The 15,401-nt window shown below is 38.5% G+C and overlaps 2 protein-coding genes across 5 annotated transcripts in view; one reads left to right on the top strand and one right to left on the bottom strand.

Moving 5' to 3' along the window:
* Positions 1–1,061: 1,061 nt before the first annotated feature.
* znf513a (zinc finger protein 513a) lies at positions 1,062–14,438 on the bottom strand. Of its 4 annotated transcripts, XM_037751653.1 has the most exons (6): positions 11,342–11,478; positions 9,259–9,311; positions 8,827–8,961; positions 5,905–6,682; positions 4,130–4,888; positions 1,062–3,963 (listed from the first exon to the last, which is right to left on the bottom strand). In XM_037751653.1, exons 5-6 carry the CDS (start codon positions 4,812–4,814, stop codon positions 3,005–3,007), a joined length of 1,644 nt encoding a protein of 547 aa, XP_037607581.1. In that variant the 5' UTR covers positions 4,815–4,888; positions 5,905–6,682; positions 8,827–8,961; positions 9,259–9,311; positions 11,342–11,478; the 3' UTR covers positions 1,062–3,004. The 4 variants fall into 4 exon arrangements, with proteins under 4 accessions (XP_037607581.1, XP_037607578.1, XP_037607579.1 ...); XM_037751650.1 differs by lacking the exons at positions 5,905–6,682; positions 9,259–9,311 and adding an exon at positions 14,031–14,438; XM_037751651.1 differs by lacking the exon at positions 5,905–6,682.
* si:ch211-278j3.3 (E3 ubiquitin-protein ligase RNF19B) overlaps positions 6,672–15,401 on the top strand; it is a 41,753-nt gene continuing 33,023 nt past the window's right edge. Inside the window, exon 1 of the mRNA XM_037751639.1 lies at positions 6,672–6,692. The gene's annotated coding sequence lies outside the window, so the exon portion shown is untranslated. The remainder of the gene's footprint in view (positions 6,693–15,401) is intronic.

Genomic DNA, 15,401 nt, shown 5'->3' on the forward strand with positions numbered 1-15,401 from the left:
GTGGTGAGTTGAACTAAATGCTAACGTCAGCATGCTAACATGCTCACAATGACAACACAAACATGCTGATGCTAAGCTGGTGTAATGTAGTGGGCAACCTCCGTGAAGTGAAGCCAATGCGAAAGTGACTTAGACTTGCATTCTCTCTAATAGCCAGCAGGGGGCGACTTCTCTGGTTGCAAAAAGAAGTCTGATTGTATAGAAGTCTATGAGAAAACGACCGTACATCTCACTTGATTTATTACCTCAGTAAACATTGTAAACATGAGTTTATGGTCTCAATCGTTAGTTTCAAGTCTTCTTCAATACAGCATGATGTTCAGTTAGTAAATTATGGTCCCATTTAGAGTCAAATAGACCATAAAGCAGGGTATGCTTTAGGGCGTGGCTACCTTGTGATTGACAGGTCGCTACCACGGCGTTGTCCGGTCTGGGAGTTGTTCTTGTTAATCCGTTCACAGTGTGTTTTCAGTTCATGACAGTTAATTAAATTTGGTCATCTAAAAATGTCTTATTCAGTGTTCGGTTGTACTTAGCTCCACCCTCTCGTGTCACTTCTGGTTGCCAAAAACCAAGATGGCGACAGCCAAAATGCCGAACTCGAAGCTTCAAATCGGCAGTCCACAAACCAATGGGGGACGTCATGATGACTACGTCTACTTCTTGTATAGTTTATGGTGTAATCTTTATCATGTTCACCATCTTAGTGTAGTGTGTTAACATGCTAACATTTGCTACTTACAATTAGGGCTGAACGGAGGCTGAGGCTGAGGCTGAGGGAAACGCCAGTTTTGCAGCTATTTGGTCATAAACAAAAGAATTGGACAAATTCAAATGTTGACCTGATCACCAAATTCATCCCGACGGGGACGTCAGAGTTTATGGCAATCAATCCAAAATATTTTACTCAGAACCACAAATGTCAACCTCATATTTCAGTCAGGACCAAAGTGATGGACTGACGGACAGATCAACATTACCATCCATAGAGCGTGTGTCTAAAAATGAGATGTATGAGAGATAAAAGAGAAAAGAGAAAAAATGAGATCGAGTCTGCAGTCTGACATTCAATGAAATGAATTCCATGTGTTTATTTCAAAATCCTCACTTAAGGCATTTATGAGACACTGCATAAAGACAAAAACAGACACTTTGGGGGATGTCAGTACTAATCAATGCTCCATTGTGTCATGGCAAGTTGGCAACCTGAAAAATATCTCACTTGCATATAATAGTAATTTAAAAAGAGCGTAAACTTAAATCACAGTCCCTATTATTTATCCCTTGGGAACTAAATGACACATCACACATTCAAAATAATAAAAAAAAACAATTCTATATATATTAAAGTATGCACTTCTAGCAGTGTATTACAGCCACATTAGAAAAATAAAACAACTATTACACACTCACATGCTGCTTACTAATAGTGTCATCTTTTTCAAGTAAAAAAACACGAATGGGCTAATTTCACAGTCAATAGTAAGCAGTAATCAAAAAGACCAAAAATGATTAAAATTGACAGATTAATGATATGTTGTGAGTACAAGATTGTGGGGAAAAAAAATCATTTTAACATGCTAGTTTACAATTTGTTGCTCCTGAATCACATAAGAAACGTCAGCTAATGTTTTTTCCCCCTCCACACTTCGTTTTAACTCTTCTAAATGCAACAGTGTGTGTATGATTGTGCTTTTTCTTTAACCATACAACCAAGTGAAGATTGAAGAGGGCCTTTTCAAAATGCTTGTGCATGCAATTTGAGTGTTAAAATAACCAGAAATATATATTTGTTTTGACATTTTGTCTTCCAAATCACAAATATAATCCTGAGGGGGTTTGGCAAAGATGACAATGCAGTTCATGACACAGGAGATTATTTAGTTAGGTTAGCGCAACCTAATTAATCAATATAGGTTATCAAGGGTAAAACACGTCCAGTCTTATTAAATAGCACTTTGCTAGTAGCACATACAGAAGAAAAATTAATCTGAAGGCATGCCATTACCAGAGCTTGTGCCCCCAATGCAAACAATTTAAGCACAGTATTGGCCCTTACGAGGATCCATCTTTACTTAAAATCTGCACTGTGTAGTTAAAATAACCTCATGAAGCAAAGCAAAGGTAAATGTGGTCATCTATCAGTAACATTCAAGTTATTTCATTAGATTTTTGGTACAAAACAAAAAAGGTTTAACCTAAAATTGTGATACTAACAACTTTGATAAAAATAGCAATTGTCCCTTATTTAAAAAAAACACATAAATCTACACAGTGCTGCTCAACAGTTCAGGCAAAAATGTGCACATGTAATAGGAGCATTTGGTAGTGTCCTCGAATGAAGAACCAGATGTGTGTTGTAATACGAGAGGGAAAATTAGGGCTGGGCAATATATCGATATTATATCGATATCGTGATAGGAAACTAGATATCGCCTTAGATTTTGGATATCGTAACATGGCATAAGTGTTGTCTTTTCATGGTTTTAAAAGCTGCATTAAAGTAAAGTGTTGTATTTTTCTGAACTTACCGGACTGTTCTAGCTGTTCTATTATTTGCCTTTACTCACTTAGTCATTATATCCACATTACTGATGATTATTTATCAAAAATCTCATTGTGTTAAATATTTTGTGGAAGCACCGATAGTCAATCCTACAATATCGTCGCAATATTAAGGTATTTGATCAAAAATATTGTGATATTTGATTTTCTCCGTATCGCCCAACCCTAAAGGAAATGGTAGAATTAGCCTAGTGTGGTGTAACGTACAGAATAAGACCGTCAAAGGGCTTCCACGGTAGAGAAAGCCCATTTGTCTCGACACAATACAAAAAAGGGATGAAAATATTGTTTCATAATTGTGCGATATTCTACAAATAAACAATTAGCAGCCTCTGAAGACATCTGACCAAACACTAAAAGACCGACACACACTAAAACAATATAAAGGCTCTGTGAAAAAAAACAAGTTGCTGGTAGCTTAGTTTTGCTGAGTTATATTCTATACAATCTCAAGTTTGTAGCACGAGTGTATTGTCTGACCTCCCTCCCGAGGCATATACTGCATATCAACCCCCGTCTCTTTTCTGTGAGCTGGACCGCCAGCTCCCATCCCTTTCCTCACTTCCGCTTCTTCACCGTTGCCAGTCATTGGAACTTTGACCCAGCCGTCTGTGGCCAGGCCGTGTTTCTTCTGATGCCTCTTGTAATTGTCCCAGTGGCCGGTGGTGTAGCCGCACTCCTGACACTTGTACGGCTTCTCTCCCGTATGCCGGAGCATGTGCCGCTTCAGGTTCATGCTCTGGTTGCAGCTGTAACTGCACACGGCGCACTGGAAGGGCTTCGCGCCCGAGTGCACCCGCTGGTGGCGCTTCAGGTTGGCCAGGTTCCCGCAGGCGTAATCGCACAAATGGCACTTGTAAGGTTTCTCGCCCGTGTGCACTCTGTGGTGGCGCTTGAGGTTGTCGAAGTGCGCTGAGGCGTAGTCGCACTGTGGGCACTTGTAGGGTTTCTCGCCGCTGTGAGTTTTCATGTGGCGTGCCAAGTGGTTCGGGTAGTGTGTGAGGAACGGGCAGGCAGCGCAGGTGTACACCTTGTCGCTGCGCTCGCCAGGGCTGTTGGGAGACGAGGAGTCTTTAGTCAGCATTTCAAGGGTACACTTGGCACAAATCTGGGCCGAGGTGCCGTCCTCGTCCTCCAGGACGATGCCACACAACCGGCAAGTATAAGGGAAAAGTGACGTGGGGAGGGCGGCGGCGCCGTCTGCTACGCCCCCTCTGGTCGCTCTGCTGCCACCGCTGCCTGTGTTGTCCAGCTGGGGTGGAGGTTGGTGGCCAGGAGCTGGGTTAGAGGCGGGTACGGGTGGAGTTGAAGCCCCCTTTAAGCCATCAAAGGCTGATAGGTAGTCATTGTTCTGGGCTCCCAGACTCTGGTTTGAAGTTGGCCTCGCAACTTCTGAAACTTCACAAAAACATGAGTGAGTTATTGTTTATTAAATGACTGATCAAAGCTATCAAAAGAGTGCATCATGTTTCAAGATTGTGTATCATCAGTCACACAAAAAAAAGAAGGAAAAAAAGTAGTTAAGGAGATGATGACATAATTAATAAAAGGAAAGGATACATACCCTTGGCTGAAGGACCAGACACTTCTTCACTGGGTCTTTGCCCAGTCACATGCCTCTTCAGGCTGTTTTGGCCACTGGCAGGTCGTGGCGTGGGGTCCTGTCCCGCCCCTGCAGAGGGCACATGCATGCGCTGATGCCTCTTTAGGTTGCCAAGGGAACTGCAGGCAAAACTGCAGATGTCACATTTGTACGGTTTTTCCCCCGTGTGAATGCGCAAGTGTCTCTGCAGATTCACCAGCTGGGCCGAGGCGTACGTACACAAGGGGCAGTTAAAGGGCTTCTCCCCGTTGTGAGTCTTCATGTGACGCTTCACGTGGTTGGCGTAACGTGAGGAGAAGCCACAGAGGTGGCAAGAATGCAGTTTGGACAATTTGTCCTCAGCTGACATTGCTTTGTCGTCCATCTCTTCAGCGTCGAGCTGCAAATGGGAGCCCGGGCGAATCCCGCCGATGTTCCCAAAAGCTGAACAAAAGTCTGTGCTTTTGGCGTCCCTGGAGGCTTTGCAGCACCGAAGGCAGTACGGACCAACCAGGTCTATGCCAGGTCCGAGAGGTTCATCGCGGAGCTGTCCGCAGCCCCTGCACGACAGGTAGGGAGGAAAACTGGACTCGGACTGGGCTGAGCCGCCCTCGTCTTCCCTCCCGTTGTCAGTTGTGCTGTGCGAGTTGTCTGTTTCACTTTCCATGCTGAGTTGGCTGTAGGCAGGGCTCTCCTCATCACCCAGAGGATACACAGAGAAACCGATCTCAGCAGCTACTTCTGAACAGGGACGACAAACAGAAAAACAGGGTTCTAAACACTGCACACGTTTTCAGAACAAAGACCTTCTCAATCCGCTTTAAATATTGTTCCAGACCTCGAAAAAACACATTTCTATACTGCTATTTATTCAATTTAACATTTCACACCACGGTTTACATTTGTAACTGTCGTTTCTCTATCTGGGATGGCTTATTCTGTATTATACTGTATATAATATATAGCCATTATTTAATCGGCTAATGCCATTGAGATCAAGATTTCTATTGCAAGACAGACCTGAGTACAGCAGAAGAAATACAGAGAGAAGACAACAAACACAGCCAGGCACACAAAACAACATCAGAGACAATCACAAGACACACATCTCTATTAATATACTGTAAGACTATTTGAATTATTCACTTAAATCAAACAGAACAAGCACCACAACTATAACAGATGTTGAGCACAAATCTACGGAAGTCCCAAATGACCAATTTTGAAAAAAACTAAATGAGACATTTTGAAATAATTATAAGAACAAATACAGGAAAATATTCAACTGAACCGATAAATTGTGAAATAATTCAATACTAAACTGAAATGGGATTCCATCACTCTTATTTCCATAGTTTCACAGGCTGGAGACGTGTGATTGGCCGAGGGGCAAGTGGGCGTGGATTATACCATAATAAAATAATAATAGCTGAAATAATAGCTATAATGACATTAAAAAAACAATATTGTTAACACTGTTAATATAAAAATAAGAATGGTGAGACCACATTTTTTTTATTACTGAGTTTTACCGAGACTTTCACTTCTATAACAATGAACTGAAGCCAATTCAAACGGTATCTTCTAACAAATCTCACTGAAAGACTAAAAACCGGAGAAAAAGAAAACTACGAGCGACACCGAACTGTTACAGAAAATGCCCCTCCATTTCCATCACATTGAGTAACTTCGGCACAGGCAGAATCTCTTCTCAGCAGGTGAGAAAAGTGAATTTTAGAGAAACATTTCATACTCACAGTGCTACCTGCAAGGTCAATTGCTTTTGAGCTGAGGTTTTCAGGCGATAAAAAGACAACAAAACCCTTTTCCACAGAGGGTAGGAAAGAAAAAGCTTCACAACGTCAAGACACAGCGCTCTTCCTCTCTTCAGTGTGTGCTTTCTGAAAGCGAACAAGCCAGAAGAAAAAAAAACAACCTTCCTCCACAGACGCCGAGGCAGGATGTGAGGAAGGCGAGAGTGGAGACTGCCCTTTTATCCTGCCCCGTGGAAACCCCTCGTGGATGATTACTGAGCCTAATGATAATGATGATGACTATAATGGTGAGGCTGCTGCTGCTGCTGCTGCTGCTGATGATGATGATAATGATGATGATGATGAGGGGAGATGATGATGATGATGATGAGGGTAGAAGATGATGATGATGATGATGATGATGATGATGATGATGAGGGGGAAACGATGATGGCGGTGGGGTGGGAGCAGAGGCAGCAGATGATGATGATGATGATGATGATGATGATGAATAAATGCCCTCTTATAATGGTGTCCTTGATGGTAATGGTCCTATTTTTATGACCCTTATATAATAATGGTATCTCAGCTCCTTTCTCTACTTTTCCATTTTTCAGATCATTCTCTCTGACAACGAGTCATGCTGGGAAATATGAGCTGGTGGTTTCCATTTGTCTTGCTGTCGCAGAAGGGGGGCTACGCTTCGTCCCTGACAAACAAACCCTACGAGTCAGTCCTCTTTGTGCTGCTACGGCTTCTTCTCAAACGAAGCCACGGCTTCCTTTATAGAGGTAAAATGATTACAATTATTTACATCGCAGTCAGATTCACTACATGTTTTCATAGTAATAATGACAGGAAGTGAAAATGACGGCCTGTACAAAACATAACGATACTATCGTTCCTTTCACCGGGAAAGTGTAGCTCAAACTGTGGAGTCCATTGAAATGTACTATAATGATCAGGCTGTGTGATCTACCCATTCCCTTTACGGTATAATCAATAGACACATTTACCATACGTGGGATGTTTATGAAATACACTAAATAGAGAACACTTAAAAACACAAGCAGGAAGGTGAACATGCAACAACTGACAAACAGTAAGACACTAAAAGAGAAAAACGTGGTCGATAGACTTGCCCTACTTACAAGTGAATGGACAGACACAGTATAAAGACAAGCTGACAGGTAGACATAAACAACACACGCCACCTTTTAAAGCCACAATCCTTCCAATTTCAATGAAATCAAACCCAGTTTTTGGTACTATTCATGGTTAGCATTTTGTACGTTTTTTTTTTTTTTTAGTGGAGTCCACCATTCGCGCGCCGGATTCAAATTGCCTATTTACACACAAGAGATTACCAGGAAACGATACAACAGATAATCCAGCGTTACCGTTGTTTGTAATTTTGACTGATAACATTTAACTGATATTGGCCTCACTGTATCAGAGCTGTATACTGCGAATGCAAATTTCCTGCTGCTTCACATTAAAAGTGTTCACCTGGTGAAATGACTGCAGTCAAGCAAGCATGGACAATCTGAAAATGTCATATGAGCTACTGGATGTTCCCTCAATATCAGAGTATCCTGATATTGTCTGAGTGACACTCTGAGGTGGTCTGCTATCATTCTTAAGTGAAATTGGTCTGTGGAAACAGGATGTTCTGTTTAATTTAAATCTGAATTCAGAGGGAACATGGCTCATATGACATTTTAGAGGGCTTTAATTTTGAAATTTCAAATCAGAAGGCCCTGATATTGTCTAAATGACACTGTGAGGTGGTCTGCTATCATTTTGAAGTGAAATTAGTCTGGAAACAGGAGGTTTCCTTTTAATAACAATCAGAATCTGAGTTGAAATACTGCTTTAATAACATATTTTAGAGGGCTTTATTTTGAAATTCCACATCAGAATGGCCTAATATTGTCTGAGTGACACTCTGAGGTGGTGTACGGTCATTTTGAAGTGAAATTGCTCTGTGGCAACAGGATGTGTACTTTAATATTAAACTGAGTCTGAGTTATAAATATTGCTTTATAAGACATTTTAGAGGGCTTTATTTTGAAATTTCACATCAGAATGGACTAATATTGTCTGAGTGACACTCTGGGGTGGTCTGCGATTTGAAGTGAAATTGGTCTCTGGAAACAGGAAGTTTCTCAATGACACTCTGAGGTGGCGTACGGTCATTTTGAAGTCAGATTGGTCTTTGGAAATGTATTCTTTATTATTAGGTTTGACTAACCCTCTAAGGAATTTCAAAGGCTCAATATTTCTCTGAAATACAGTTTGCAGGCGGTAGTTCTATTTTATTATCATTCATTTTATTTATTTAATATTTATGTATTTATTTATTTCTATTTATTATTGACCGACGGATTTATAGAATGAATGTGAAATTGCCTATCACTTTCACTGGATGTTGCTTTTATTTTGAAATCAGTTCTGACACGCTCTTAATTACCGTAATGCCTAGTACATACACGTACCGCAAAACAACATGGGGGCTAGTTTGACCGTGTTTTTCGAAGTGGAGGCTGACTTGACTGCAGTGTGAAATGCGTGGTGGCTTTTATTGTGAAGTAACCACAGGAAATGCAAGTTTTTTTTGTCACAAGGTTAGCACTGACCACAGCTGATCGGTAAAAATGCACATACAAAACAATTTTATCATTTTGCCATTTTCTTGTCTTGAACAAACAGAAGTTTGTTTGGCTGTGCTGTAAACAGATATAGCAGTCGCTCTCCTGTTGTAGTTCTGACAAAACAGCGGCTCAAGCACTTGCTGTAACCACGGCAACCACGGGTTGTTGCCAAAATCAACCAGGACTAAAATCTTACGGATTATAACTTTAAATTATAATTATTTAACTTTAAAAACGCTTAATTATATTATTTTAAAAATGCTTTACAAACCTGAGAATTTTGCCAGGCCTAGAATCTTGTTGTCATGATCAGGATCACCAAACTCGAGGTCTTGTCCTAGTAGGAAGTCTGTGTCTAACGTGAGGTTTCCAGGAGCTTCAATGGCTACACCATCTTCAGAATCCACTACAGTCATGGAAAGAAGCAAATCAACATCATTCAATGACTACTAACGTTTCACTGAAGGGTCAGTTTTAACCAATTTGCATGAATATTTCACCGTTATTGACAAACTCTCAAGACAACGACACACAAAGCAGAAGGCAACATTTCAGAGAAACTCAACAACCCTGAAGCTGCTGGATTTTCACAGTGTCAACTAGAATCGTTGGAAATCATGTAGGCAAATAACTGTTTAATTGCCTCTAAGGAAATATTGAGTTACAATGATAGTCAAGTTAGCAAAAAATGATATTGATATACCTTCGTAGATATGGTCTCCTTATGAATAGAAATCAGCATCTTGATGTCTTAGTCTAAAATCAGACATTATTGCAGATTAATGAAAATGAAGCTCGGCTGAACGAGGTTGCTTTACCTTCAACCTAAAAAGTGAATATTACTTTTTCAGTATACATGTTAGAGCTGAGCAATATGACAATGTATACTGTCAAAACAGTATAAAATATTTTTCTATATCGTTTCTATCATGATATAGACTAGGCCTATATATATTTATTTTTTTCTCTATAATTTCACTTTCATGTTAATTTTGCACTCAAGTTCTTAAAATGAGAAAATGCTAAGTACTTTTTTATTTGTCAAGTATTTAATTCACACAAGAGTATACAAAATAGGCTTTACCATGTGGTTATTTCATATAGACTAGTATTTATTTATTGTATTACCAGAAAACATGCTATATTGTGATATACTATTGAGATATGAAATTACCTATATCGTGACAGAGGGCTTGGGCCATATCGTCCAGTCCTAATACATGTTTTCAGGATTTAAGAAAGCAATAAAAAAAAATTTAAAAAATAAATAAATAAAAATAAAAATAAATCCTCAATTTTCCATTTATGCCAAAAACAAAACGCATCCTCTTGTCTCTCTAGCCATTTTACAGCAAAAGCTTTTGTCAACCATTTATCAAGCCATGTCATCTATTGGGTGCAATTGTTTAGTCCACCTCACTAATGTAAAATTGTGCACAATTATACATTAATTAATTTAGGTTAGTCAAGCATACAAATATTGGGTGATTGGAAATGCAATTAGCCAGGTCATCAGTAATTGGTCTATTTTCGTTCCACTAAAATGTTATTTGTTTAACATATAAAAGTCAAACATAAATCTGGGAAGAAAGTCTAATTTACTTCCCTACAGTGTACAAACAGCGTTTTTATGAGCAAAAAATGAACTGCTATCAGTTGACAGATGGAGCTCTTTTTTACTGCAGTTACAGCTAATGATGCCTGAATTCCTAACTCGGTCTCTCAAGCTTGATGGAATCCAAACAGCTATCACACAGCTGTCACTGTTCAGAAAACTACCAGAGGGCCAATTCAAGGGCATCCTGCTCATCAACACGTCTTAGCAAATCCTTGAGAAAAACCGCATCATGCTGCCATCTACTGGTCCTTTTTAGTGTTTGACATGACGACAATAATATATCTAGTGGGACGTTGCTCTTTTTCACAGAACAACATCAAATCAAATTTGATGGCTATTAAATAGGTGCAAACAAAAAGAATCTTGCTCCAGTAAAATAGGATGGTCAAGAGAATGTTTGTGTAAAAAAGAAGCAGTAAAGCAAACCCTTGGATGTATTATTAATGCATGTCAATAACATTATTTTTGGTGTTTTTAAGTACATACTGATGAATAATGAGCGATTAGTAACTAAGCATTTTCCAGGTTGAGAGTTTATGGTCTTGACATTACCTACTGACCACCACTGCAGTCAAAATCTGTCCTTTTTTATGCAAAACAGAGGTGGTCTTTTGCTTTGTAAGTTGTTGTGACGATTACATGTATTGTCGAGTGTCGGGAGACGGAAGAAGTTGGTTAAACAAATACTATCCTCCTGCTAATTGGCAACACTAACATCTAGCTGTAAGGTGCATGGTTTGAGAAATTAGTTCCGGCAGCATGTAACAGCTTTAACTCTATATAAAGCAGCTAATTAATAACATGATCAGTCATCTCATTCTAAATCACAGAATGCAATACATTGAAGAAAAGTAAAAAATTGATCTCTAAATGTCTCTTTTTACATCTGTACAGTTCTAACTTTATACATTTTAGAAGTAACTTGCAGTGTGCACATTCCACAATCATTGTAATGTATGCAGAACATTTCAAACAGCAACGCCTGGTGTCCAGATGTGAGCAAAGAAAGAGGACACACGTTGTAAACGACCAGGCCAATATTCACAGGGAGTTAATTTGAGACCTAAACTGTGAAGCCGCAAGTTACTACAGATGTGAGACAATTCCTGAAGCTCAGCTATGCATCATCAACTTTTCAATGTTAAAAAAAAGATCTCTGAATACCTACACTTGACTGGCTGTGGATTCTGCTGTTTTTTTCTTGGCATCTTCCAGACAGCCTCTCTCTGTTTTGCGACGTCTTCTTGCAGACTTCCACAACCATCAACTCATTCTCATCAGTTTGGAAGATGTTCTTCTGTATTTCTATAGATTGCAAGACAAAAATCAATTATTGTGTGATTATTATCGTAAATGAATAGTTTAATTGTTTGGTCTATAAAATGTAAAATTAGAAAAAAAGCCCACCACAATTTCCTAAAGCCCGAGGTAACATCTTCAAATTGTGTTTTGTCTGACCAACAGTCCAAAACCACAGGTCTTGGAATAACCTTCAGAACACACTACAGCTAAATGATTTTTTACTCTGATAAAAAACTGTGTAACTGAAGAGTGCAATTGCTATTACTGAACTGGATTTAATTTAAACCCACGGACACATTAATTATCACAAAAGAATAAGAAAACAAGCAAATACTATTATTTGAGAAGCTTGGACCAATGAATTTGTGCCATTTCTGCTTAAAAAGAATTACTTAAAGGATAATTTATTTTCTGTTGATCAACTAACCAATTAATCAGCAAATGGTTTCAGCTCCAAAATGTACCTATATTAGAATATCGCATTTCAGTTACCATTATCAATAGCTTACCATTATCAATAGCTTATTTTACTTTTAAAAAACTTTTGAAAACACATTTTTGTAGGATAGCATTCCTTTAAGTAGAAGGGTATAACTATATGCATGTATACATCCGTTTCTGGACGCATATGTACATTTATACACATTTATGTATATATACTGTATATTTGTTTTATCAACTTGTCCTACCATTTTACCACTTCTATTATTATTATTATTATTATTGATATGTTCTGTGATGTTCTGTTTTAGCAGTTAACACATCTTTCACTTTATTTATCTGCTTTTATTGTCTTGTGAAGCACTTTGTTGCATCTGTTTTGAGAAGTGCTATATAAAATAAATGTATTATTATTATTATTATTATTATTATTATTATTATTATTATTTGTTGTAATTGAATAGGATCAAGTCACTTCTTGAGCTTGAACAACAGAGTGACAAGTATGTAGTGATCAGTCAAAACAAGTGTCAAAACAAATACTGCACATACACAGTACACATAAAAGACTATTAAACAGCTACCTTAGCCATTTTACTGTAACATAGGTAGATTTTCTAGCTCCTGTGCTTAAATAACACTGCTAACCATAATGCTATGAACACATGAAGCCAGTCACTAATTCAGTAACAAGAGTCTTTACTGCAGTGTATCTATCATTTTTTCCAAATCTATTATGTCCTAATGAAGTCAGGATATATTACACACAGTGTGGTTAATAAACTAACATCGCAGGACACATGGATGTATTATCTGGACTTGGTGTATTTACACTATTTTAATTTAATGTTATTACTATTTAACTATAATGCTATGAAGCCAGTCACCAATTCAGTAACAAGAGTCTTTACTGCAGTGTATCTATCATTTTTTTTCAAATCTATTATGTCCTAATGAAGCCAGGATATATTACACAGTGTAGTTAATAAACTAACATCACAGGACACAGATGTATTATCTGGACTTGGTGTATTTATGTCTTATTCTTGAGCTGAACAACAGAGTGACATGTATGTAGTGATCAGTGATGGTGTCAAAACAAATACTGCACATAAAAGACTATTAAACAGCTACTTTAGCCATTTTACTCTAACATAGGGAGATATTCTAGCTCCTGTTAATCCTTATACTTAAATAAAACTGCTAACTATAATGCTATGAACACATGAAGCCAGTCTTACTGCAGTGTATCTATCATTTTTCAAATCTATTATGTCCTAATGAAGCCAGGATATTACACAGTGTAGTTAATAAACTAACATCACAGGACACAGATGTATTATCTGGACTTGGTGTATTTATTTCTTATTCTTGAGCTGAACAACAGAGTGACATGTATGTAGTGATCAGTGATGGTGTCAAAACAAATACTGCACATAAAAGACTATTAAACAGCTACCTTAGCCTTTTTACTCTAACATAGGGAGATTTTCTAGCTCCTGTTAATCCTTATACTTAAATAAAACTGCTAACTATAATGCTATGAACACATGAAGCCAGTCTTTACTGCAGTGCATCTATCATTTTTCAAATCTATTATGTCCTAATGAAGCCAGGATATTACACAGTGTAGCTAATAAACTAACATCACAGGACACAGATGTATTATCTGGACTTGGTGTATTTTACAAATGCAAACAAATCACAAAATCCACCATTAAGTAAGCTGTCGAGCTACTTTAGCAAAAATGGCTAACACCCATCAGCTCTCTGGTGCTGCAGAGAGACAGACAGAGAGACAGACAGACAGACAGACAGAGAGACAGACAGACAGAGAGAGAGCAATCAAGCGAGTCCTGCTTTAATGTTAAACTGAAACTATCTTCATGTAGCATGCAGCTAGCTTGATGTTGCAACTGCACAACAAGAAATACCCATCATATCTAGGTGGAAACTGACGGTAGGTGGTTAAACACAATCTCATCTGCACGTAGTAATGACAGACAAGCTCCATCTTCAGTGGATGTCAGCCGTGTCTTAACACATTAACCTACAAGCTAGATTAGCCGAGCAGCTAATGTCAACTCCACTGGTTAGCTCTGAAGCTAACTCACCTATAAAACGTGAATGTTCCTGTCGATTGAACTGGTCTTTATCGGTGGAATAAACGCCATTGGGTGCGATGTGTTGCTCCTCAGATGTACGACGTCTGGAGATCCGCCATTTCTTCATGAGCTGCGGTGACAAAGAAAGGCAATTAATGGTATTTTTCATAACTTAATTGATTTTCTGATTCGCCTCTGTGATCCAAGCAGCAGCAACAACAATCACACTTCCGGTCCGGGGAAACCTTCAGAATAAAAGTGACGTCTCCACTAAATGTGACCTAAAAGTTAAATTAAAGGGACTATTTGTAACTTGTAACTCCCCATAATAAAAAAAACACACAGTGGTTCTCACATGTTTTCAGCCAAATATACACACATGCCATCCCCCTTTTTTTAATATATTTTTTGTACCAGTCATCCCAAATATGGCAGGATTTTTGTTGATAATTTAAAGGTCCCATATTATGCTAATTTTCAGGTTCATACTTGTATTTTGTGTTTCCACTAGAACATGTTTACATGCTGTAATGTTAAAAAAAAACTTTATTTTCCTCATACTGTCTGCCTGAATATGCCTGTATTCACCCTCTGTCTGAAACGCTCCATTTTAGTACATTTCAACGGAATTGCGTTGCTAGGCAACAGCTTTGGTTCATGTTTACTTCCTGTCAGCTGTTGTTATTTACATACACTGCAACAGGAAATAAACTGGGACACATTTAGAATGTTTATGTTTAAAACTGTGTAATGGTCAAAATATTGTACATTTGTGACATCACAAATGGACAGAAATCCAAATAGCTTGTTTCAGATGCAGAGTTTCTGAATACGGGCTGTGTGTATTTCCCTGTGGATTGAGTGTTTCGATACTTTCACAGTATTTATATAGGACTTAAAGGGACTATTTGTAACTTTCAGAAATGCTTGTTAACAACGACACCTGTGGCCGTTAAGTCAACGAAAGTCAGCGTCGGGTTCGCGTTTGCTGTCAGCTGTTGTTATTTACATACACTGCAACAGGAAATAAACTGGGACACATTTAGAATGTTTATGTTTAAAACTGTGTAATGGTCAAAATATTGTACATTTGTGACATCACAAATGGACAGAAATCCAAATAGCTTGTTTCAGATGCAGAGTTTCTGAATACGGGCTGTGTGTATTTCCCTGTGGATTGAGTGTTTCGATACTTTCACAGTATTTATATAGGACTTAAAGGGACTATTTGTAACTTTCAGAAATGCTTGTTACCAGCGACACCTATTGCCGTTAAGTCAACGAAAGTCAGCATCGGGCTCGCGTTTACTCGCTCTAAATAGACATGAACGAGCATCGCTCAAAACAGTGAGGCGACACACGTCAGCTAAAACCACAATA

Source organism: Sebastes umbrosus, chromosome 18 (assembly GCF_015220745.1).
Source record: "Sebastes umbrosus isolate fSebUmb1 chromosome 18, fSebUmb1.pri, whole genome shotgun sequence".
Classification (NCBI taxonomy): domain Eukaryota; kingdom Metazoa; phylum Chordata; class Actinopteri; order Perciformes; family Sebastidae; genus Sebastes; species Sebastes umbrosus.